General features: G+C 41.2%; 1 protein-coding gene across 1 annotated transcript in view; it reads right to left on the reverse strand.

Annotated features, from left to right (window-relative positions):
• LOC126212940 (uncharacterized) overlaps window positions 1–25,946 on the reverse strand; it is a 483,964-nt gene that overhangs the window by 133,335 nt on the left and 324,683 nt on the right. Inside the window, exons 16-17 of the mRNA XM_049940457.1 lie at window positions 19,237–19,307; window positions 16,763–16,985 (exon numbers count right to left, since the gene is read on the reverse strand). Of these exons, the coding sequence (XP_049796414.1) occupies window positions 16,763–16,985; window positions 19,237–19,307 (294 nt within the window). The remainder of the gene's footprint in view (window positions 1–16,762; window positions 16,986–19,236; window positions 19,308–25,946) is intronic.

Consider the following 25,946-nt stretch of genomic DNA (forward strand, 5'->3'; position numbering starts at 1 on the left):
GTAGGTAAATGTCATCAAATGACTATACGACGGATTTAATTTTTAAAATTTTCTTCTCAAATTTTTGGTTACATAGTATTACACCAATTAATTTTCAGGTCTACTTGAAAACTTGATGAAATATAGTCTTTCATTAGTTTTTGTGGTTTATGTGTCCAAAATCATAACTGTAGAATCTCATCATTGACATCAAAGCAGTTCAGGTATGTTTCAGTAGCACATACACATTCCATTCTTGATTTTGAGAGCTGAAAGGAACAAATTCCGTAGATCATATTTTCCCTACACGTCAGACAAGGTGTGTAAATTTAGCAGGTCACTGTCAAAGGTGATCATTTTAGCCAGCATAGAACGATTCTGATTTGCACTTGTTTGTGTTTGTGCACGCCTGATCAGTAGAATGGCACTGGTTGTCACTAAATGTGTCTGAGACACATTTTGTAGCAATCTTATCTGTGTAGGCTACATTTAAAAAAAAATGTGAATAGATATTTACACACTGGCACATGTACCTTTTACTTTTTAGAGACTGGAAAATTACTTTCGCAGTTTTTCAGCCTAGTATTGGCCATGTTAAATGCATCATTATTGCCAAGACGCAGTCCATCAAGGGTTACATATGTCGAACGGTTACAACATTGTAGAAGATGTTCTTTGTCCTGAACTTCACCAAAATCGCATATATTTTGTGATTTGTCTTTGATGCCACTTTTAATTATGTCTTACAGATCTTATAATTAAATTTTCCCCGATACATTAAAGTCTCATCTTTATCTACGATAATGGTGGAAGCAGGAGAAATGAATTGAATTTTTTGCGACTGTCAGGACGTGAACCCGGGTCTTTAGACCACCACAACACTGTGGTCAACATTGCTGCACGAATTACTCAGATGGTTTGCCCTACCCAACACCAACTTCATATCTTGTTTCTTTTCCCCCTTACATAATCACTATTGCCAGGGCTCTCCTGAATTGGAATAGCATCCCAGAGTTGGACGCAATGGGGGAAGTCCTGTAGCATAGGTGATGTTATAGATCTTATAGATCTTGTATAGCTCAGTTTCTAAAGTTGCCCCTCTTAGCATACAGGAAAAACTGGGAGAAGCCTCACGACTCTGTTCCAAGACCATAAAGATGCCATACAGTTCGACACATGAGGAATATAAACCTGAGAGTGCTCAGGAAATGTTTTTGAAACTAATAATCACAATAAATGAACAATATAGTAAAATAAGTAATTTGGCTAGAGGACAGAACAACAAGATTGATCAACAGTCTGGTAATATCAGTCACGAAACTAAGCAACAATCCAGTAACAGCAGTCAGAAAAATCATCAGCGGTACAGTTATATAAGTTGTTTACCTAGTGACTCAGTAGTTTCAAATATGAAGTTAATGGACATATTGAATTCCAGGAGTCTAAGTTAAAGCAAATTTAGGGATATATTTAGATGTGTTTGGTAAGAAATCTGAGGAAAGGATTTTTCATGTTGATACCAAATGTGAGAGGTCCGCAGAGGACGTAAAAATCTAATTAAGAGAGGGAACGAACTGAATAGCTCTAGAAAGAAAATGACGGTCACATTCATTAAATGATGATGTGTAAAAGTAATGAAAAAGGTTACTATAGTGGAATCGCTACGAAAAGGTAAATAAGTACAGTTTGAAAAGAATGTGTGTGTGTATGACGCAATGAAATAGAAGCTATCCTACATCAGCTGTCTCATGCAGTTAATAATGTAGAGGGTAGTTTGTATGAGCATGATTGTAGATTGGCTGACATAGAGAAGAACAGCTGGATAATCACTGATGATGGTGAATGTAATTTTGCAACTGAGTCATCTGAAGTCGCTTATATAACAATTAGAAAGTTTTTTTTAAATTTTATCCTGCTGGTAGTGTTATTCGAAAAATTTTTTGGAATTATTTTGAGACCCATCTTCTTTCCCTTTCAACCTTTCTGCCTGAAGAAGGAGCCACTGGCTCCGAAAGCTTGCCTAATTATGACCTTCTTTTAGGTGTGTGTGTTCTGCTGTCGCGTGGTAAGTAGATTTTTTTAGCTATCCAGTTGCGTTACACTGTCAAAAATTGGTTGTTTTCGTTGCTACATTATTTATTGATAGAAAAGATAGGTTTTATTACTTAAAATTTTAGGGGAAGCAGGAACTTGGGAAAATACTGCTACTGAACAATGTGATACTTAGAAATAGTTTAAGAATGGTTTCCCAATGAGTATTTTGGCAGACAAAAGTAAATAGAAAACGAAACTGCTCCCATACTGGCCATGAAGGCCCAACGGTACCGACCGGCCGCCGTGTCATCCTGAGCCCATAGGCGTCACTAGATGGGGATATGGAGGGGCATGTGGTCAGCACACCGCTCTCCCGGCCGTATGTCAGTTTCGGAAACTGGAGGCGCCACTTCTCAGTCAAGTAGCTCTTCAGTTTGCCTCACAAGTGCTGAGTGTACCCTGCTTGCAAACAGCGCTCGACAGACGGGGAGGTCACCCATCCAAGTGCTAACCCAGCCCGACAGCGCTTAACTTCAGTGATCTGACGGCAACCGGCGTTACCACTGTGGCAAGGGCATTGGCAGACAAAATAGTTTGTACACTGGACAGAAGTTCAGTCAACAGTGGATAAAATGTAATTAATTTTTTGCTTTAGTGGGCAACGTATTTGTTTTATGTAAGTAATAAATAGTAACCAGAGCAGAGGATAATGGATTTCGGTGGCCAGTTACCCATTAGATGGCATAACAAAATTATTTCAACTGATACAGATCAAATTCGAAAGATTGTGAAATATTTTGGAAGGGCGAAAAAACCGACACTGGACGAAGAGCAAATAAATCCGTATTTCAGGTCCCAGGGAATTTCAGAAAAGAGAAACAACGTTAAGTAATAATGGACTAAATGTCATCCAAACTTTATGTGGGAAATTCAGTTTAAAAGTGATGGTTTGAACTCACCTATGCAAAAGTTTGTTGTTAGGAAGTAAGTTTTGTTTCAGTAAAACTTGTTTTCGTAAACAGATTTAACAGTTTTCAAGAAGAGTATGAATTTGTAAAATATTGGTATTTGGAAATTTTTTTTTAAGTATGTGGCTTGTCTAGTTCGTAGAGCTGTAAGGTATGGGAATATGGATATTGATTCGAAACTTAATAAAAGAATCACTTAATAAAAGCAAGTTTTCTGGTCCAGACTGTGTACCAATTAGGTTCCCTTCGGAGTATGCAGATGCATTAGCTCCATACTTAACAATCATATACAACCGTTCGCTCGACGAAAGATCCGCACCGAAAGACTGGAAAGTTGCACAGGTCACACCAATATTCACGAAAGGTAGTAGGAGTAATCCACTAAATTACAGGCCCATATCGTTAACGTCGATATGCAGCAGGATTTTAGAACATATATTGTGTTAGAACATTATGAATTACCTCGAAGAATACGTTCTATTGACACACAGTCAACATGGGTTTAGAAAACATCGTTCATGTGAAACACAACTAGCTCTTTATTCACATGAAGTGCTGAGTGCTATTGACAAGGGATTTCAGATCGATTCCGTATTACTGGATTTCCGGGAGGCTTCTGACACTCTACCACACAAGCGGCTCGTAGTAAAATTGCGTGCTTATGGAATATCGTCTCAGTTATGTGACTGGATTTGCGATTTCCTGTCAGAGGTCACAGTTCGTAGTAATTGACGGAAAGTCATCGAGTGAAACAGAAGTGATCTTGGGCGTTCTCCAAGGTAGTGTTATAGTCTCTTTGCTGTTCCTTATCTACATAAACGATTTGGGAGACAATCTGAGCAGCCGTCTTCGGTTGTTTGTAGGTTACACTGTCGTTTATCGACTAATAAAGTCATCAGAAGATTAAAACAAACTGCAAGACGATTTAGAAAAAAATGTCTGAATGGTGCGAAAAGTGGCAGTTGACCCTAAATAACGAAAAGTGTGATGTCATCCACATGACACGATACATCAGTCTAATCCAGAAGCCGTAAATTCAACTAAAGACTTAGGTATTACAATTACGAACAACTTAAATAGGAAAGAACACATAAAAAATGTTGTGGGGAAGGCTAACCAAAGGCTGCGTTTTATTGGCAGGACACTTAGAAAATGTGACGTACTAAGGAGACTGCCTATACTACCCCTCTCCGTCCTCTTTTAGAATACTACTGCGCGGTGTGGGATCCTTACCAGGTAAGACTTACGGAGTACATCTAAAAAGTTCAAAGAAAGGCAGCACGTTTTGTATTATCGCGAAATATGAGAGAGAGTGTCACAGAAATCATACAGGATTTGGGCTGGAAATCATTAAAAGATGGAATCTTGTCACGAAACTCCAAGCCCCAATTTTCCCCTCCCAATGCGAAAATATTTTGTTGACACCGATCTACATAGGGCGGAACGATCACCACGATAAAATAAGGAAATCAGAGCTCGTACGGAAAGATATAGGTGTTCATTCTTTCCGCGCGCTATACGAGATAGTAGAGAATTGTGAAGATGGTTCGATGAACCCTCTGCCAGGCACTTAAATGTGATTTGCAGAGTATCCATGTAGATGTAGATGTAGATGTATACTTTATGTATCATTTTTGTAGTTTGAGACGTTCAGTTTGGTCTGCCGTTTACATAGTTCTTCAGTTTTGCGACAAACATTTAAGAAAAGCAGGAAGTGAATTGTGTGGGTATTTGCATTGGCACTTAGGACAGGGGGAGAGGTCTCCTCAGTAGCCTGGGCTCCCTACAGAGCACTCAAAAGCGGGCCTTATGTCTTTTCTACGCTGCCTTCCTCTTTCCAAGCTGTCGTGTTCACATGCTTCCACGTGTGGGAAAATTACACACCAATCTGTAAAATAATACTCATTTCCCATACTCCGATCTACCAGGTGATCAAAAAGTCAGTATAAATTTGAAAACTGAATAAACCACGGAGTAATGTAGATAGAGAGGTAGAAATTGACGCATATGCTTGGAATTGCATGTGGTTTTATTAGAACCAAAAAATACAAACGTTCAAAAAATGTCCGACAGATGGCGCTTCATCTGATCAGAATAGCAATTATACCATAGCAAAGTAAGACAAAGCAAAGATGATGTTCTTTACAGGAAATACTCAATACGTCCACCATCATTCCTCAGCAATAGCTGTAGTCGAGGAATAATGTTATGAACAGCACTGTAAAGCATGTCCGGAGTTATGGTGAGGCATTGGCGTCGGATGTTGTCTTTCGGCATCCCTAGAGATGGCGATCTATCACGATACACTTGCGACTTCAGGTAACCCCAAAGCCAATAATCTCACAGACTGGGGACTGGGGACCTGGGAGGCCAAGCATGACAGAAGTGGCGGCTGAGCACACGGTCATCACCAAACGACGCGCGCTAGAGATCTTTCACGAGTCTAGCAATATAGGGTGGAGCGCCATCCTGCATAAACATCGTACGTTCCAGCAGGTTTTTATCAGCCAGGCTGGGAATGATGCGATTCTGTAACATATCTGCGTACCTCTCACCCATCACAGTAGCAGTTTGGCTGTCCAGCGCCTTCTGTCCGACATTTTGTGAACTTTGTTTTTTTTTTTTGTTCTAATGCAACCCCATGTCATTCCAAGCATGTGTGCCAATTTTTACCTCCATGTCTACATTATTCCGTGGTTTATTAAGTTTTCAAATTTATACTGCCTTTTTAATCACCCTGTATATGATATTTTATAGTCTTCCCGACTATTGTTGTAGCATTCTCAGTTTCGTACTTGAAATAATTTGGGAGAAATTTAAAATTGTCTAAAAAATAAAATTTACAACTTCCCATTACAGTCAACATTCAGACACTACGATACTTATTTTTTAAAATGCGTACTTAGTCAACAAATAGTTAATTAAGCAGTATTTTGTTGAAGAGTGTAAGTTATGTAATGTTTCGAACTTTCAAAAAGTAATGTGTCCACATCATTATTTTGATATGTCACGCTGTCAGAGTGAGTGATGGTATGTCACATTTGAACCTTGAAATTTACTGTGATTTGTGATGAATGAGCGCGTGAATCTTGTCGTGAAATCGAGCAGGGAATAACATACACTGTATGATGTGTTTATGCCAAGTAGTTCGTAGAACCAAAATCTTTACTTGTGGCGTTAAGACAAATGAACAGAGTGGTCATTAATAGAAACGACAAACGCAGGTATGAGTTCCTAATTGGAAATGGAGGAAAAAGTGTCCTGTGAACATGTGTCTGGAAATGGACGGTGTGCGTGCTACGGCAACAAATCGTCGTCGAACACAATGCAGAGCTGCACCGCATCCGTGCCACGAGAGATGTTTGAAGTGTCGTCCATAGGATGCAATGCACGCGATCGCAGGTCGCATCATGGACTGCTGCACTCTTTCGCACGTTCCAACCTCTCTCCTAATAGTGTTAGAGGCGTCGCGGTGGACACAGTGCTGAAGGGTCAGCACATCAGGAACTGATTCAGCACACACAATGCTTTTCAGATGCCCCTAGACGTAAAATGTTTACGTCAGCAGACCTAGCAGGCCATGCTACGGGGCCACTGTGTCCTACCCAATGTCCGAAGAAAATGTTCTTGAGGTGTCGACAAACTGTAATGCAGAAGTGGGTCTGTGCTCCGTCGTGCAAAACCCACATAACCTATCGCATTGCCTAAGGCACGCCCTCAAACAGCCTAGGCAGAGTATTCCGCAGTAAGTCCTGTTACGTTCCTCCGTCGAGGCGTTCTGGAATAATAACCGGTCCCAGAATGTGGTCGCCAAGAATCCCCACCCGCACGTTGCTGCTGAACCGATGCTGATGGGGTGGCTCAACCGTTCCCCGAGGACTGTCTCTAGTCCAAAGTCGACGATTATGCAGATTGATGATGGCAGTTCTGGTACAGGTTGCTTCGTCGGGAAAGACGACCGATGCCAGAAATCCCATAACTCAGATAATCTTGTGCGAGAAATATCGATAAAATCATTCCCGTAGAGGGAAATCCGCCTCTGATAATCCTTGCACTCGTTGCAGGTGACAGGGACAGTAGCCGTTGTCATGCAGGGTACACATAACTGTCTACATTTATACTCCGCAAGCCACCCAACGGTGTGTGGCGGAGAGCGCTTTACGTGGCACTGTCATTACCTCCCTTTCCTGTTCCAATCGTGTATGGTTTGCGGGAAGAACGACTGCCGGGAAGCCTCCGTGCGCGCTCGAATCTCTAATTTTGTATTCGTGATCTCCTAGGGAGGTATAAGTAGGGGGAAGCAATATATTCGATACCTCATGCAGAAACGCACCCTCTCGAAACCTGGACAGGAAGCTACACCGCGATGCAGAGCGCCTCTCTTGCAGAGTCTGCATCTCCGTAAAGCTTGCAGAGTCTGCATCTCCGTAACGCTATCACGCTTACCAAATAACCCTGTGACGAAACGCGCCCCTCTTCTTTGGATCTTCTCTATTTCCTCTGTCAACCTGACCTGGTACGGATCCCACACTGATGAGCAATACTCAAGTATAGGTCGAACGAGTGTTTTGTAAGCCACTGTAAGCAACTGTACTTCGGCTTACACTGTGTTGGTGGGACACTAGCCAGGAGATTGAAGTAGGGTTCGTGTCAATAGCCTGTAGAAGCCGGTCCTCCAAATCCGTTGTACGCACAGTCCTCCACGTTCATCTGTCTCAAAGGACCCGTGATCAAACAAACGCCCAAAAAGGGCTTCAAATGTTACAGTCGGTTTCTGTGAGGGTTACTATTTTGGCATAGCTCCCTCTCTACGATTCCCATCTGCTTTGCCCTATAGAATCACAATTTGTGCTTGTTCCCGGCATGAATACCAGACCACGCTGCAGTCACACAGCCTGCAACATACAGGTACCAGGAAGACATGGCACGTGGTCAGTGGAACTGTCATTCGTCAGCGCCAGCTACCGTAGCAACGACGCGTTCCCGGACACATGTTCATAGGACCTTTTTTCCCCCATTACCAATCAGGGATCCGTCCTTCCAGTTTGTCGGTTTTATTAATGTTCACCCTGTACATGAGACTTTTCCCAGTTTATTCACTTTTCGGGAAATCGCCGTTAACAAGAAGTGTGGTTCATAAAATGATGGTTATCGGGTGGCAAAAAAGCTTCTGCAGAAGACTAGGGATTTTTGCGACTTTCTTCCGATGTGCTTAAAAATTCCACTTGGCGTGGTATGTAACCGTAATTCTCAGCTTCAGATATTGGTGAACTGTGCATTATTGAAAGTCTATATTGGAAATGATACACACCGTTGAACTTTCTTAACGCTGTGATTCTTGAGTTTCTCCCGGCGTATTTGATAATCAAAATATCCACGGGTGTGCTGCCGGTCTATAGTGTCCAACGGGCACAATATTTCGGCGATCATACATGTCGCCATCATCAGGTGAACTGACGGACTGAGCTCCTGTGAACGTACCGGCACGGAGATCCGTACGCTATGGCTGCTCAGAGGGAACTGGGTTCGGTCGCGGCGACGGCCGATTTAAATACCCTCCGCCCGCGGCGCGCTCCCTCCGCCGTCCGCGCCCCGCGCCACGGTCGCGCGGTGGAACAGATTGCGACGGCGTCTGAGATGACGTCGGTGTGATGGCTCTGTCCGCCGTGGTTGTCACAACTATGCGTTTGTTCGATTTACTCTTGATTGACCCACTTGCTGGTTCCCAAGCCTTGCTAAGATTATGGCCACACTCACGGTTTATGAGGTCGTCATTGGTGCGAATTTCGATGGCCTCTCTAACAACACTGTCCGTAATTCCGTGGATTTTGTTAAACGCCTTGATAGCTTCAGGTTGGATGAGTCAGATATCATGGTGAGTTTTGACGTCGTTTCCTTGTTTACGAGGGTACTGTGCTGTCACCGCCAGACACCACACTTGCTAGGTGGTAGCCTTTACATCGGCCGCGGTCTTGTAGTATACGTCGGACCCGCGTGTCGCCACTGTCAGTGATAGCAGACCGAGCGCCACCACACAACAGGTCTAGAGAGACGTACTGGCACTCGCCCCAGTTGTACAGCCGACGTTCATAGCAAAGGTTCACTGACAACTACGCTCTCATTTGCCGAGACGATAGTTAGCATAGCCTTCAGCTACATTTGCTACGACCTAGCAAGTCGCCGTATTCAATTGATATTTATTATGTGAAGCATGTATCATCAAGAGCGATGTTCTACAATTGTGGATTAAAGTTAAGTATTATATCAACTACTTACTTTATTTGCTACTATTAATTCCTTTAACTGTTCCAGACCTCACGCCAGTCAGCGTGTAATTAAACGCGTGCATTTCGGCCTCCTCTAGAAAAACAGTGTTGGCTCTTCTGCCAACACTACAGGTACCCCTTCGAGAGTCACTAGAATTGATTAGTCAGAAGTTTGACGACAAGACCACTGAACTTTTTAGGCATGTCTTGACTTCCACGTATTTTCTTTTTAATGGAGAATACTACGAACAAACGGAGGGAGTCGCCATGGGTAGCCCACTCTCACCAGTGGTAGCGAATTTGTACATGGAGAACTTCGAGGAGGAAGCCCTGTCGTCATACGTATGGAAACCTACTTGCTTTTCCCGTTACGTGGACGACACGTTCGTCATCTGACCACATGGTATGGATAAACTCCTTGACTTCCTTACACATCTAAACTCCATACACCCCAGCATCAAATTCACTATGGAGACTGAAACGGAGGGTAAATTACCTTTCCTTGACGGTCAAGAGAAGGCCTGACGGCACCCTAGATCATGGGGTGTATCGGAAGACAACGCACGCTGATCTGTATTTGCACGCAGACAGCTGCCACCACCCTTCACAGAGGAATGGGGTACTTAAAACTCTAATACATAGGGCGCGCACTATCTCTGACGCAGAGAGTCTACCCCAGGAATTGGAACACCTGAGAACTGTATTTCGAAAAAATGGGTACTCAGAGTGGCAGATTCAACGTGCTCTCCGCCCAACCACTGCAGCACAACCTGTTGAGATGGATGAAGTCACGACGGAGGAGGTAGGCACTGCATTTATTCCATACACAGGCGCACTCTCGGGGAAAATCGCCCGCATTCTGAAGAAACACCAGGTCGGAACTGTCTTTTGTCCTCCAAATAAAACTCGTGCACTGGTGGGGAGCGCCAAAGATGACCTCGGTTTGAAGAAGGCCAGCGTGTACCAGATTCCGTGTCGATGTGGCAAGTCGTATATTGGTCAGACGATGCGTACCGTCGAGGATCGATGCCGTGAACACCAGAGGCACACTCGACTGATGTATCAGAGCAAGTCGGAAAATCACGCCATGGAGTATGACCGCACGAGGATTCTGGTACAGACGTCGAGAAACTGGAACAGCGTTGTTAGAGAGGCCATCGAAATTCGCACCAATGACGACCTCATAAACCGTAACTGTGGCTATAATCTTAGCAAGGCTTGGGAACCAGCGATTGGGTTAATCAAGAGTAAATCGAGCAAACGCATAGTTGTGACAACCACGGCGGACAGAGCCATCACACCGACGTCATCTCAGACGCCGTCGTAATCTGTTCCACCGCGCGACCGTGGCGCGGGGCGCGGACGGCGGAGGGAGCGCGTCGCGGGCGGAGGGTATTTAAATCGGCCGCCGCCGCGACCGAACCCAGTTCCCTCTGAGCAGCCATAGCGTAAGGATCTCCGTGCCGGCACGTTCACAGGAGCTCAGTCCGTCAGTTCACCTGATGATGGCGACATGTATGATCGCCGAAATATTGTGCCCGTTGGACACTATAGACCGGCAGCACACCCGTGGATATTTTGATTTCTTAACGCTGATTGACTCTTTAAAAGTCGTAACAGGTAGAGAAATTTGTACTTATTATGGTGGCTACTATTAAATGGGTGTGATATGTACGTGGATGTGATAATCCTAACAATAGGCAGATAGTTATTTTTTGCGAAGAATTGTGTGTTTTGGTGGACTTTGTACTCTTTTAAATGACAATACAGGACAAACTTGTAGTCAAGACCTTCTCTCATTTCAGTAGTTTCAGGTAGACCTGTGATAAATACCCCTTGTAAGTAGGCTGTTTAGGTTTTTATGTTGGTAACGCCACATAGCGCTCTATATGAAAATCACTGACTGTGCTGTGTGCAGTCTGTGGCTGGTTTGCATGGTTGGAATTTGGTATTGTAGTGTTGGGCAGTTGGCTGTTAACAGCACGTAGCGTTGCGCAGTTGGAAGTGAGCCGCCAGCAGTGGTGGATGTGGGGAGAGAAATGGTGGAGTTTTGAGAGCGGATGATCTGGACGTGTGTCCATCAGAGACAGTAAATTTGTAAGACTGGATGCCATGAACTGCTATATATATTATGACTTTTGGACACTATTAAGGTAAATACATTGCTTGTTCTCTATCAAAATCTTTCTTTTGCTAACTATGCCTATCAGAAGTTAGTGGCTTCAGTAGTTAGAATCTTTTATTTAGCTGGCAGTAGTCGCGCTCGCTGTATTGCAGTAGTTCGAGTAACGAACATTTTTGTGAGGTAAGTGATTTGTGAAACGTATAGGTTAATGTTGGTCAGGGCCATTCTTTTGTAGGGATTATTGAAAGTCAGATTGCGTTACGCTAAAAATATTGTGTACCAGTTTAGTGTTGATCACAATAGGTAAAGAGCGAAATGTCTGAGTATGTTCAGTTCTGCTCAGCTTTTTGAAAATCAAATAATGTAAGAGGTTTATCAGCACAGTAATTCATAAATTTTTGTAAGGGAACGTTTAATATGTCGACCCTTAGCCGAGGATACCTCACTGGAATCTTCTGATTTTTTTCTTGTAGTTTGTGTAATTAGTGTAGCTATTGTTTATTGCTAGCGCGTAATTATAGAGAGAATTTCCTTTGTAGTTGTAGTTTTTCATTGTTGTACAGTAAAACAGTTGTGGCATGCCTGTATATTTGTACCAAGTATTTCGCAGCTGCGTTTGCAACTAACGAGATACGATTTTCAATGCTACGTTAATGTGTTTTCTTATTTTGTTCTTCATATTATGCTTCTCTGTGTTATCGTGTGAAATATTATGACAATAATGGCGTGTGAAAAACGTAATACTAGGCTCCAAAGTAAACTGAGAAATGACAGTGAAGACGAAAGCAGTGTGTTAGCGCCACTGTGTAATGAATTAACTAATGTTCAAAGTAGTAATTTGGTAGTTGTGCATAGGGAAATTGAGCAGGCTGCAAATAAGGGTGTAGACAGTGAAACAATTAGCGAACAGGGAAGCATTATCGATCGATCGGTCGGCAACAGCTCGCCTCAGGAATTCGAAATGACAGGACACAACCTCGCAAGTACTGTAGATTCAGGTTTTGGGTCCTCACCGTTTTCTCAAATAAGTCAAGACACATTTTCTTCTTGTCAAAATGTGAATGTTGCCGGTGTAAATTCGCTGCCGAAAAGCACTGAGGAACATGTTTCAGACACCAGTGCATTGTTATTACAATTAATACAACAAATGGGACAAAAGCTTCAAAAGTTAGACCCGATGGAACAAAATCAGAGACAAACACAGCAAAAGCTGCAAAACTTAGACACAATGGAACAAAATCTTCGAAAGTTAGACACAATAGAACAAAATCTTCAAAAGTTAGACACAATGGAACGAAATATTCAAAAGTTAGACACCACACTTGAACAAACACGTGAAGATATAACTACTGAGTTACATAACATCGAATCGAAATGTCAAAAAGTCTGTAATGCCGTAAAAACACAAATTTGTGAGCATTTTCAACCTATTTTTTCGCGGAATGAAAATGCATTACAGAATCACGAAGGTGCTATAAAAGAACTGCAAACTATTGTTCATGAAAATCATGAGACCTTGCGGGCTAAAATTGACTCAGTTGCCTCTACTGATTCGGTTGCGCTACATGCAAAAACTCAGGAAAACTTAAAGGTCACAGTAGATACTCTGAAAATTGGCTCAGAAAGACACATGGAGGAAATTAGTTCACTATCAGAGAAAGTAGTCGAACTTTCGGATCAGCTAAATAATTCATCTACGAAGGTAGATGATAATCTGAATTACACAAAACCGGTAGTCTTTAATGACACAGAAGAATGCGAACAAATTAGGAAATTCAAACAAAATCAGAATCAAATTAATACGCAACGCCAAAGAGAAATCCGGGAAGTACTAGATCAGTTGACACAGGTAATACAAGAATTACATATTTCAGAGGACACTCGCGCTCAAATATGGGGAGAGGGACTTAAAAAAAAGGAACAGCCGCAAACTAATGACACAGGGCACTTCGGAAATTATGAAAGAAATTGGCAAGGTACACCGAATTTTGAGATAGAACCGCCGAAACGACGTAACAATGACCGTCATGCGACTCGTCGACATGATGATTTTGACTATAAGCTGTTTATTACTACACGTAAATTCGAAACATTTAAGAATTCTGGCAACCACATTCATCCACAAGCGTGGCTTCATCAATTCTCTCTTTGTTTTCCTCCCAACTGGTCATTAGAGCACAGATTAGAATTTATGTGCGGCTATTTAGAGAATGAACCAGCTGTAAGAACGCGATCGGTCATTCACGATTGTCACAGTGAAGGAGAATTTTATCGTGACTTCCTCCCAGCAAATAGGTCTCAAGCTACTCAAGATCGCGTAAAACATAGCACCATGATGATGAGACACTTTAAACAATCTGAATTTTTCAGTCTCGTCAAATATTTTGAAGACATGTTGCACAAGAATCAGTACCTGTCAAACCCATACAGCCCCTCAGAACTCATCCGCATTTGCTTAATAAAATTGCCTGAACATTTACGACATATTATTTTGTCAGGACGTTGCAAAGATGACATTGAAGGTTTTCAGGGACTGTTTCAAGAATTGGAAATTGACACTGACAACCGGGGATCCAGAATACAGGAAAACAATCATTAGAGGTCACATCCATCACAATTCCATGACGACTGAAACAATAACTGGACACGACAAGGCTATTCTTACAACGCAAATCGTGACCAAAACAGACACCACCCATATGACAACCACTGCCAGAGTAATAATAGTTATAGAGAAAGATCGCATTTCCATAGTAATGACTATCACAGAGGCAATCAGAGAAACAGGCAATATGGGAACCAAAATATTTATTATGAAGGGAGACAGAATAACGTCAGACGCAATGGTCCATCGCGCAGTTACGATTCTGGGAGAAATTCTGCACCACATGACCGAAAAAAAAGAAACTATGGAAACTACCGACATAACGACGGACCTGAGTTTCATCGGAACCGGCGGGACTCAAACAGGGCTGGGCCCTCTCGACAAGGTGAATTTGTAGAAGTTAGATCTCCAAATCCCAATAACGACGCGCGCCAACAAAGAGACAGACAATGACTCGCACCACAGGCAGCCACGTGCGCCGGCTGGCACAGAGAAAAATAACATAGATGTTAACCACGAGAAAAATTTTAGCATTCCTTGCCGAAGTATACAACATGATAATTGCTTTGAAGTTGAAACTCTGCGCACTAGAAAGGGTAAAAGATAGCACCACATTTCACATGTAAAACCATTTATTGAAAGATAATCTGATTTTTAACTTAGCCTTTGCTATAAAATTTTTCACTTCGCACTACTGGTACAATTTGTCAAACTTAGAAACTGTTAACGTGCAACAATGTTTTGAAAATAGCTATCCAGTCCAGAACCTCGGGAACAATGTTAAAAAAGAAATTACGAATGCATTGTTATAGTGAACAGATGACACAGTGTTGTTATTTGTACATTCTTGCTTGATAGTTGCATGATTATGTAACGACTATAAGGCTCACATACTTAGAACATATACAACATGTGTGAGCGCATTGTCAATGCATGTGTGAACATTACAGAAGGCGAACTACTCGCTGTTGAGAGGAATGTCACTACACGTATTGCCAAATGCACTGGGGTTGATGGACATCATTTTGAGCATTTATTGCATTAATGTGGTATTTACAGGTAATCACGCAGTAACAGCATGCTTTCTCAGAAATGATAAGTTCACAAAGGTACATGTATCACATTGGAACAACCGAAATAAAATGTTCAAACGTTCTGTATTTTAATTTAGAAAACCTACATGTTACCAACTGTTCGTCTAAAATTGTGAGCCTTATGTTTGTGACAATTACAGCGCCATCTATCATAAAGCGAAAAAAAGTGAACTAAAACATTCATATTTCTTTACGTATTACACGAATATGTAAAAAAATGGGGGTTCCTACTTTTAAAAAACGCAGTTGATACCCGTTTGACCTATGGCAGCGCCATCTAGCGGGCCAACCATAGCACCATCTGTTTTCCTGGTTTCCCCCTTCAAGCTAGACAACTTTCGTTCTTTGTAGTTTTTTCGTTTAACGCTTATTTCGTGAGATATTTGGCCTGGTCACGATCAATGGACCATCCTGTATGTTGTCTGCATTAGTGAGCGACTATCCTAGAACATAGCACCAGTTGAAAGTTGCCTGCATAATGGCTTCAAGGGGCAACAAAAATTAAATGTTCAGTATTTCACATAAATGTTGACCCAACTTAAAAATTTAAAATGTTGTCATAGTCCATTACTTAACAGGTATAGTCTCACGTTAAAAATTTAATGAATTAAGACAAGTTTTACAGTGTGTTTGTCTTGGGGCAGTGTAAATGATGGTGTGAAAATACCCTGGATTTTTCATCCAGTACCTAAGAATGAGAGCACTTAGTGATTCCCAATAAACTTTAAACTCAATTTCAAACTTTTCCTAACGTTTTACACACTTAGCTGTGATATTTAACACATTAACTCGTTTGTAACATAATCAGACGTTTGAGGCTGTTTTATACACGATAGGGATGTTTATTGTTTCTTTCTAATCTGTGATTCCCCAGTACAAAAATCGTTCTAAATTACTCATCATGACATGAATTGCGCTTAAATTCTTGAATGTATGAGTTGCAAATTTGCAGTTCAATTGAATAAAGTATACGCATTAATAATGCTGGTATACTTCAGAAAGTGACAACTTTATCTGGAAAGCAGACCTTCTTTTCTATAATAAGTATTTACATCAATCAAAAACACTGTCAAATAGACTGCAGTTGAAATAATGTTTGGCAAATACTTCCTCTATAGAAAAGAACGAGTGCTGTGTTAGATTTCGTATTATTTTCTTTATGTAATTTTCACTATCGTAAACAACATTCAATACACATAAATTTGCATTCTGAGTGAACTCATCCATATAAGTCTTGTTATTAAGTCAAGAGATAGGAAATTATCATACTTAAGCCATCCTTTTTTTACATTACATTCATCTTTTCTGAGCTATCATAAGCACTTAGTAATTTCATTTAAGGTGTGGTACTGTCATTGGTATGGCTTAAAGATTAGAAAAATACTTTTACCCTACACTAGAGTGCCCTGAACAATTACGAAATCCCTCTGTGGATTAACACAGAATGCTGGACTGGAATTTAAACACAGAGCAGCGTCTTTCATGAGTGCATCTCTTGCTCACTCGGCCTGTGGTATAGGGATTACTTTCCTCGCCATTCACAGTCTCTCCACCATATCTGTATTTCTTAGCCATACTTCCGTCCTTTCTATTGCAAAACTTGTTAAATAAGTAACACCACTCCACACAACATAACCTAGTCTTAGAGTATTACAAATCGCACAGGGAAAACACAAAGGCGTCTTCCTTACCAGCAGACAGGGTGTGAAGTGTAATCTCTACAGGTAGAGTCTTCTTGCCAGTCACAGTTTTCCCAATCAGCTGGACGCGATAGCTCGTGTCGGGCATAATATTTGATAGTCGCTTGCTGCCATTTTTCTCAGTTACGAGATATTTAAGATGCTCACTTCCAGAGAGAACTGATAGCTCAAATTCCGCTATTTCACATAGCAATGATGTCTTCTCATGTTCATACTGTTCACAAATTAAAATATCTTGATATCAGATGCAGTCAAACATTCACAAAGTCTCTAACGAGTGATAACGTGCACAAAATCAAGAAATGGGAAAGGACATCAAGGCAGAAGTAAACAGGAGATATGGGAATAAAAATATTGATTACTGATGTTCTAACTGCCAAGTGCAGAAGTATGAAACTGGAACTTGGTTGCAGTAATTAAATTTCTTCTAATTAAAACTGATAAACAATATTTTATTCAAAAGATTCTCCATTGCTATTTATACATTTCTCCAACCTGTCCGGCAGGCTATGAATGCCATGCCAAATAAACAGCTCATCTTTTGAAGCGAACCAGTCAGCGAACCTTTCTCGTACATTTTCATACGACTTGTTGAGTTGTTCAGTGAGAGAGTCTCCCAGCCCCAGTGATGCAAATAGATGATAATAGGACGGAGCCAAGTCTAGAGAATAAGCCGCATGCCCTAGTACTTCCCAACTGAACGCCTCGATCGTTTCGCTGACTCGTTTTGCTGTTGTGTGATGGGGCATCATCATGGAGCAATATGACTTTGTGTTGCCTTTTTCCATATTGCGGTCGTTTTTCAGGTAATGCTCGAATTAAAACATCGATTTGCTGTTGGTAGCGATCAGTGTTGACGGTCTCACGAGGTTTTAGCTTTTCATAACAGACGACAGCCTTCTGATAGCACCAAACACAGAGCATTGTCTTCTTTCCAAAGCGATTTGGTCTTGCAGTGGATGTTGACGGTTTGCCTGGATTAACCCATGATTTACGATGCTTAGGATTCTCAAAATATATCCATTTTTCATCACCTGTCACTATTCGATGGAGAAACGACTATTTTGAATGTACCGAACAAAATTTCGCAAGTGATTTTCGAATTGTTTGCTTTCATTCAATTAATGCGGAACCCATTTTCGCACTTTCTGCACTTTCCCCATAGCTTTCAGCCGAAGAGAAACGGCTTTCTACGTCACATTCAGTTATTCCGTGAGTTTCTCTTTGAGTATCATCTTAATCCAATAAGACCCTGCAATTCGTTGTCTTCGAACTTTCACGGTCGTTTCCCGGGCTCGTCGCTTCTCTCATCAAGATCACCACTTTTGAATTTTTTGAACCACTCCGAACACTGAGCTTTTCCAAGATCACGTTCGCCGAAAGCTTTGACAAGCATTCGATGCTATTCTGCAGCAGTTTTCTTCAAATGCTGTCTGCAGATCGTAGTTCGTAGGCACAAAACTCGACATCTTGACGGGTTTGACACAGACCCCGACTTGTGGAACTTGGGTTACTGTGTTTCGACATTCGTCGTCAGCCATTACACGAAGCAGATGGCATTGCAGACACGTTCTCACGGGATCTACACTGACGGCTAGCACCATCTATAGGGAAATTCCGGTTTCATACTTCTACACCTGGTACACTATGAAAAGCATCATAAATCTGTATTAAGTGATAATCATGGATGAAACTGTGTTCTTTGAAAGCTACAAAGCAATTAAAATGATGATAATTCGTAAATATAACAAAAATTATATATATATATATATATAGGGTGTCCCATTTATCTTGACCACCCTAAATAACTTTTTGTCCAGATGCAAATTGCAAAATGCTTCAAGCAAATTTTCTTTATCCGTCAGGGGACATCAATCAGCAGGATTGCCTTCGTTGTAGCTGTGTTTTTTTTTTTCTCGAAGATATGAACAGCAGTATGACTTTTTTAAATGACACCTTGTATTTTTTATTCGGTTTTGAGCATTAACATTATTCATTAATTTAACGATCTTCTGACATGAATGTGATGACACTTACTAAATTTGTTTTTCAGAGGTTTAAAACAAATTTTATTTTGCACAGCAGAAATAACTTTGTAAGCAGGAGGCAACGATAGAATGAATTTTGTGCGTGGCAGCACACGTGTACACTTGGCTTCAATGATGTACCCTGTTCTGAGTGACATAAGACAGATATACGTGATGAATAATTATGCATTTAGCTGTCCAAATTTTGACATGCGGATACATGTCTTTTGGTCTGTCATGTATCTACTAGTACATGAGAAAGAGTACTTTTACTGCCATTATTTACAATGACCTGTTTGTCGAGATCTGAAGATCTTAACTTTAATTACCGAAACCAGTTGTCTGGAATAAATGTTATTATTAGCGGTCTTGGTAAAGAAGTTTGTCTTCACTGATATAAGTTGTTGTTTATTCAACAGATGTTAGCTGTATACTTACAGACCATTCCAAGAGAACACTAGTTCGATCTACATCTCTTGCAGAAAATTTGTAGTCACCTCGTACGGGATCTATAAAAGGAAAACAAAATTAAAAAGAAGCATCATTAAAAAATTACAAGTTTGAGACTGCACACTGTTCATAAGAACATCATTATAACGAAGAATACAGTAATTGTTATTGTGATGTGTAACTCTAAAGGCATAGAAAAAAAAGGGATTAAAATTTAGAAACTATAGTCGTGTCAAATGCCTATTAGAATACGATGACAGTGATGAATGCAGTAACTTTTATTGTCAAACAACAGACTGAGTAAAGTGCGGAATCGTGAATTGACTGACGGTATAGTATTGAAAGTAAGGCTCACAAGCTAGCATTGTACAAACAGATTGTTGAAGAGAGCAGTGCGATAAATAATGCCACTGACAAACACCTGGACATTGCTTCCTTTGTAAAATTTTAAATGTGACATCCACTCCAAAAATGTAACAAGGAGTAAACTACGTCTGCCTTTAGAAGTGGAATGAAGAGGAATCTGGAATGTTAATAACCGGCTAGCGCAGTGACGTAGTAAACAAGTGACAAAAGGCGTAAACTACATGACGAGTATAGCGTCATATCATTGTCGATGTTTTGAAACATAAGCTACAAATACCGTTTTGATTACGAGAATTTACTGCATCTGGAAATTTTAGTTCAAATTACAACTACTATGATGGATCACATACAAAAAGGTAAACATTTCTTGTAAATAAAGCAAATCACAAATCGTAAAGACAAGTTCAACAACTGTAATAGGCATCACGACCCACCGAATGAACTAAAAATTCGTTGATAGAATGAAAGCTTTCATGGCCAAATGATATTGCTGCCGGTAAACCTTTCGCGATATGAGGTAGTGGTCCAGAAAAACCTCCTTTTCCTAACGTATCGTCCAGAAGTGTGTTGGGCATCTTCTGAACTTTTACTAAAAATCTAACAGATCAGATCGGAGAGATTTTACAGAAACATGAAATTAGACCGGTTTTTAGACCAACAAAGAGAAGGTCTGTGAAGATAAACACGCTTCTCTATTAGCATTGGCATATATAAATAGCGCGTACATGTTGGAAAGTTTATAATTGTAAAGATCGAGAGACGCGGGTAAAGGAACACAAAAGTATTTTCCGAGTAGGGGAAATAGACAAATCGGCTGTAGCAGAGCATGCTCTTCAGCCAGGAAGTCACGAAGCGAATTTTTCTGGAACTAAAATATTATGTACGACGTTAAACTATTACCCACGGCTATGTAGAGAAGCCATCGAAATGTATAAACGTAGGGATAATTACAACAGGAAAGGAGACACCATATAAACTTAGCGACAAATGGACAGTAGCTCTGCAGAATCAGTAAACCGTTTTTGATCTCTGGCAGAACGACAATCGACAGTTACGGTTTGTCTTTGACAAAGATCGTCTCCGCTTATCATGTGTAACTCCGATCGTGTCCCTTTCCTACACTACATATGTCGCTCTTAGACGTCCGACCAGCCAGTCGGCAAAACTCACCGGAGGCACAAAGCCTCCAGCGCAGTTCTGGACGAAACGCTAGGGCTGTGTTTGAACACGTCTCTATCACAACATGACTTAGCGTTTTTAATGCGCTGTGGGTTTTAGTAATAAAAATGACTGTGAAACATCGACTGAAATGAAAATGCGTGACAACGGCAACAAGTAAATAAAAATATTAATTATGATTCTGTACAATTCTCGACCTTTCGCTTATCCCCCCCCCCCCCAATCTAGTGAGATCTAGTGTAATATCTCCAAGACAGATCTCGCAGCTGTAATTCATTCTCGCGATGAAATTTACTGTCACTTTTTTACCACACAATTCGTTTGTTCGGCATATAATTACTGACCAATGGTCTAAACTGTTCCATTTGAATGTTGCCGTCTTGTGTTCATGCCGATTAAAATCTGGTAACGTTTTTATGTGCTATTGTAATATGTGAACAGGGACTCAATTGCTAATTCAAAACATATAATTACCGCTCCTCATAAACAAATAAAATATTATACTGGGTTCAGTCAAGTAATATTTTCTGGAAGACAATGTCTGTAACCTTCGCTTAAAATCAGCATAAATGTATATACATCCTTACATAGCGATACTTTACGGGAACTCATATTCTTAATTTGTTTAAACATAATAGGAGTTTGTGCAGTGGTAGGATTTGAAGCAGCTTCCTCCAGTGTTTCACGAAATTGTCTAATTTTCAGAGCCACATCTTATTGTTGTGCTAGTCCGGAGTTTCTTGCGTATATCTTGCACTCGCGCCGCGCTACTCAAATGTGAAGTGATTGTTCGATACTGTACAGAACCCTTGCAGCATATTGGGAAATCTCGAGCCCGTTATAATGCGAGTGGCGTTTGCCCCAGCCTAAGAAAATTAGAAACAGGAGAGTTCCTTGGACCATGACCTTATGCTCCGAAAGGTTTACCGGAAGTAAAAAAATTATTTATCGTAAGTAAATCTTAAATAGCATCAGAATACAAATCTTAGCTATACAGCTCAAGTGGAGACTGCGATACATGCATAGTATTATTATGTACGTACCAATAGTAAATCGAAGAAAATATCACAACAACAACTTCAACTATTTTTCAGAAAGGATGCGAATCGAGTACTGTAAAAGAAGCCCGTCATATACAGTGGGGAGGACGATAAATAGTACGAACAAAAAGGTATTCCTGAAGAAAAGAGACTGATAAATTGACAGAATATTGTAATTCCCTACGAAATATAGGAGACAGTATTTTGTTTCTGATGCACAGCACGGATTAAAAATATTATTTGGCTCGAAACCGCTTCTCATACACAGCACGGATTAAAAATATAATTTGGCTCTAAACCATCGAAGATTATGAGTACAAATAGCGCTATACGGAAATGCAGTTCCAAAAGCTCACCAAGAAACTATTGTGAGACATCCGTCACTACTAAGTCACTGGTCGAAGCCTACGGTTAGTATCTCAAATGCCTCTACTTGAGCTTTGAGATGCACATTACAGCCGGCCTTAGTGGCCGAGTGGTTCTAGGCGCTACAGTCCGGAACCGCGCGACCGCTACGGTCGCCAGTTCGAATCCTGCCTCGGGCATGGATGTGTGTGATGTCCTTATGTTAGTTAGGTTTAAGTAGTTCTAAGTTCTAGGGGACTGATGACCTCAGCAGTTAAGTCCCATAGTGCTCAGAGCCATTTGAACCAAGCACATTACAGCTTCCCTTCCTCGAGAAGCAATGGGGAATGTTCACTGCAAAACATCTAGAGCTCTTGCTTGCCCAGGTACCCCATTGCAGAGGACCAGCACACAGATGTCTTCTGATAAACAAACACCCAGCCAGCTGGCACTGCCAGTGCTGCCACTGCTGTGCTGCCAACTTCATACTAAATGCCGAAAAACCAATTTCGAATTATTCAGTTATTCTTTTTTGTTTTGACAAAAACATTTTAATGAAAAACCTCAACAATACTTTTTAATTGTTATCTACAGTAAGACTTATACAACTATGCAAATTTTTTTTAAGTCCCCTTCCTTTTATCAACGAAAACAAATACTTTATTCGGAAAACTGCAAAAAAAGTCAAGGTCATGTGGAACAACATATTCGGCATGCCAATGGAACAAAAGTAGTACACGCGTGTTACAAAAACGAATGTATTCATACAGCTACATATTTCAAGATATCATGTGTACATTATAAGTAATTGTTGAGAAGGAACGGCATTCATCAGCATTTTAATACACTATTTCTGTGTATCGGGCATTTTATTTCCTTGGGTAGACTGACTAATTGTTTTACAGCAACGATTTTGACAACATAGACTGCAAAATTTAAATTCACTCGAATTCTGCAGCTGTTACTTTCATTAATTTGTTCCGGGAGTAATTCTGATCTGTGCGAGGAGCCATTATAAAATATTATCCACTTTAATATCAGTCACAGAAAATGAACAACACGTGACTTCTATGTGCCTAATGATTGCAATTACTTCATGCGACAAACTAATTCAAACAGTTCGTTCAACTATTTCGGTGTTTCCCCAGTTCAAGTTTTCATCAATATGTGCAACCAAAATCTTCGAAACCTGACACTACAGAAATGAATGACAATTTTCTCATTTTCACGAAACATATATTTAGGCGATTTGTGCAAAACAAAACACTGGCTTGTACAAGAAAGTAATTTACTACTTTCCTTGGTGACCCTTCATTACTCCTGAGACTTTCATGGGTAGAATAGGAAAACAGGACGAGAGAAGTGATATTGGCCACATAATGTAACCTCTGCTACAGCCTGTATCGTGGCTTGTAAACCATTAATGTAAATACAGTGAAGCGTCAGATAAACTGGTAGGGTAAGGTGCGGTAAATCCGACTGTGTGGGTAAACCCATCCGCCCTCTATTTGTGAGAAACGGCAAAGCGGAGCGATTTCGCATTAGTGTTACCATACGGAGCATTCGAAATAACGAAAATGTCACCTTGACAGCTTTGTCGCATTTGAAATTTAGACACTCAAAAGACAACAAGTGTGTTTTCGATTGGTTCAATTTAATTTTTGTGCAAATTGCATCACTAGATTCACCTTATTAAATAAAACGATCGCAAAACAAATGGTTAGTGATTTTGTAGTGTATTTAGTGACGTATTCAGTGTATGTATCGTTTTTGTTGGAAATTTCGTGTAAATTGTTTCTATGTGTGTTAAATGAAAAATGGCATGGTGGGGTAAATCCGAGCGCATATTTTTTATCGTTTATTTGTATGGAATTATTTATTTATGGAAACAAAGTGAATTTTGTTTATTTTTAGGAAAATTGCACGACATTACAAACGAAAAACGGCAAAACGCAATCAAAACGATATTGGCCGAGCAGTTGCTGCAATGCAAATGGGAATGTCTTTAGGAGTTGTTGCTCGTGATTTAACGTTCCGAGATCGACATTGCTGTTGCACCGCCGTGCGATGAAATCGTCTTTTTTCAATTGAAATTTACATTTATTTAACTCTCAGTACATTTTGTACTCTAAACATTGTTATTTTTTTGGATACATTTTGCTCATTTATGTAAAAAACATAATTGCTTATAGTTATTTCCCAAAAAAAACCGTTGATTTAGAACTATTTCTGTACAAAATCAGCCAAACAAATAGGGGATCGGATTTAACTCACCATTTTTGCAAATGGAAAAGTGGACGTTTCTTAAAATACTGATATCTCAAAAGCTGTTGATGGTATAACAAATATATTTTGCAAACAGTTGCTCCTTTATATTACCTATAATTTAACGTACGTAAAGTTAAGATCGAACCTCGGAAAAGCGTTTTATAGCCACAAGAAATTGCTAGGTAGGATTTACCCCACCTTACCCTATAGGCATGTGTATCCAAATACAGAGATATGTAACAAGGCAGAATAGGGCGCTGCGGTCGGCAATGTCTATATAAGGCTACAAGTGTCTGGCGCACTTGTGGGATCGCTTACTGTTGCTACAATGGCAGGCTATCAATATTTAAGTGGGTTGGGACGTGTTGTAATAGTCGGCGCACGAGCGACGGGACACAGATTGCGACGAAGTCGGGATCTTCCCGTACCACCATTTCACGAGTGTACCGTGAATATCAGGAATGAGTGAAACATCAAATCCTCGACATCGCTGCTGCCGGGAAAAGATCCTGCAAGGAGGACTGATCAGCCGGAACATGAGCACCTCCCTAATAGCCGCTAGGTCCACCGTTGACACAGATAACAGAAGTAATGGGGACTTGATAGGTCGCTGGAGGCAGTTGGCACCACATCTGCACACACAAGTCAATCAGTTCCAGTAACAGATGTTTTGGATGTGGTTCAGATCTAGCTGGGTGCCCAGCACCTCAATCGGATCTCGCCGCTGTGTTCCTCGAACCACTCCAGCACACTCGTCGCCTTGCCACATGGCGCATTATCTTGTTGAAAAATTCCCCGGCCGTCGGGAAACATGAACATCATGAGGGCATTTGCGTGGGCTGCGACAAGCGTACGATCTCCCTGGCCGTGATAGTGCCTTGCACGAGCTCCAATGGACCCACGGACGGCCACGTGAACACGTGAATGTTCCCCAGAGCATAATGGAGCCGCCGCCAGCTTTTCTCAGTCCTGCAGTACAAGGGACAAGGAGCAGTCCTCCTGCAAGACTACGAATTCGCGGCCTCCAACCGTCACGATGAAGAAAGTATCGGAATTCATCAGACCGTGGAACACTCAGCCACTGTGCCAGCGTCAAGTGCCCATGGCCACCTGCCCATTTCAGCCTTAGTTGCCGATGTTGCGGTGCTAATATTGGTGCATGCACGGGTCGTCGGCTGCCGAGGCCCATCGTTGGGAGTGTTCGATGCACTCACTGTGTCTTCAGACAAACTTGCACGCTGCCCAGCATTAAAGTCTGATGTTTGTTCCACCACAGTCCGCCACGTGTGCTGTTCCTCTATCCTGTTCAGCCTACGAAGCCGACATCTGTAACGAGGGGTGGCTGCCCAACCCCACGACGTCTATACGTCGTTTCACCTCGACTTCATCACGTTTTGAAGACACTCACAACAGCACCCCTCGAACACCCGACCAGTCGTACAGCGTCCGGGCCATATCAATCTGCCCTCGTTCAAACCCAGTTACGTCGCACTCCTTCCC

The sequence above is a fragment of the Schistocerca nitens genome, chromosome 11 (assembly GCF_023898315.1).
Source record: "Schistocerca nitens isolate TAMUIC-IGC-003100 chromosome 11, iqSchNite1.1, whole genome shotgun sequence".
NCBI classification, from domain to species: domain Eukaryota; kingdom Metazoa; phylum Arthropoda; class Insecta; order Orthoptera; family Acrididae; genus Schistocerca; species Schistocerca nitens.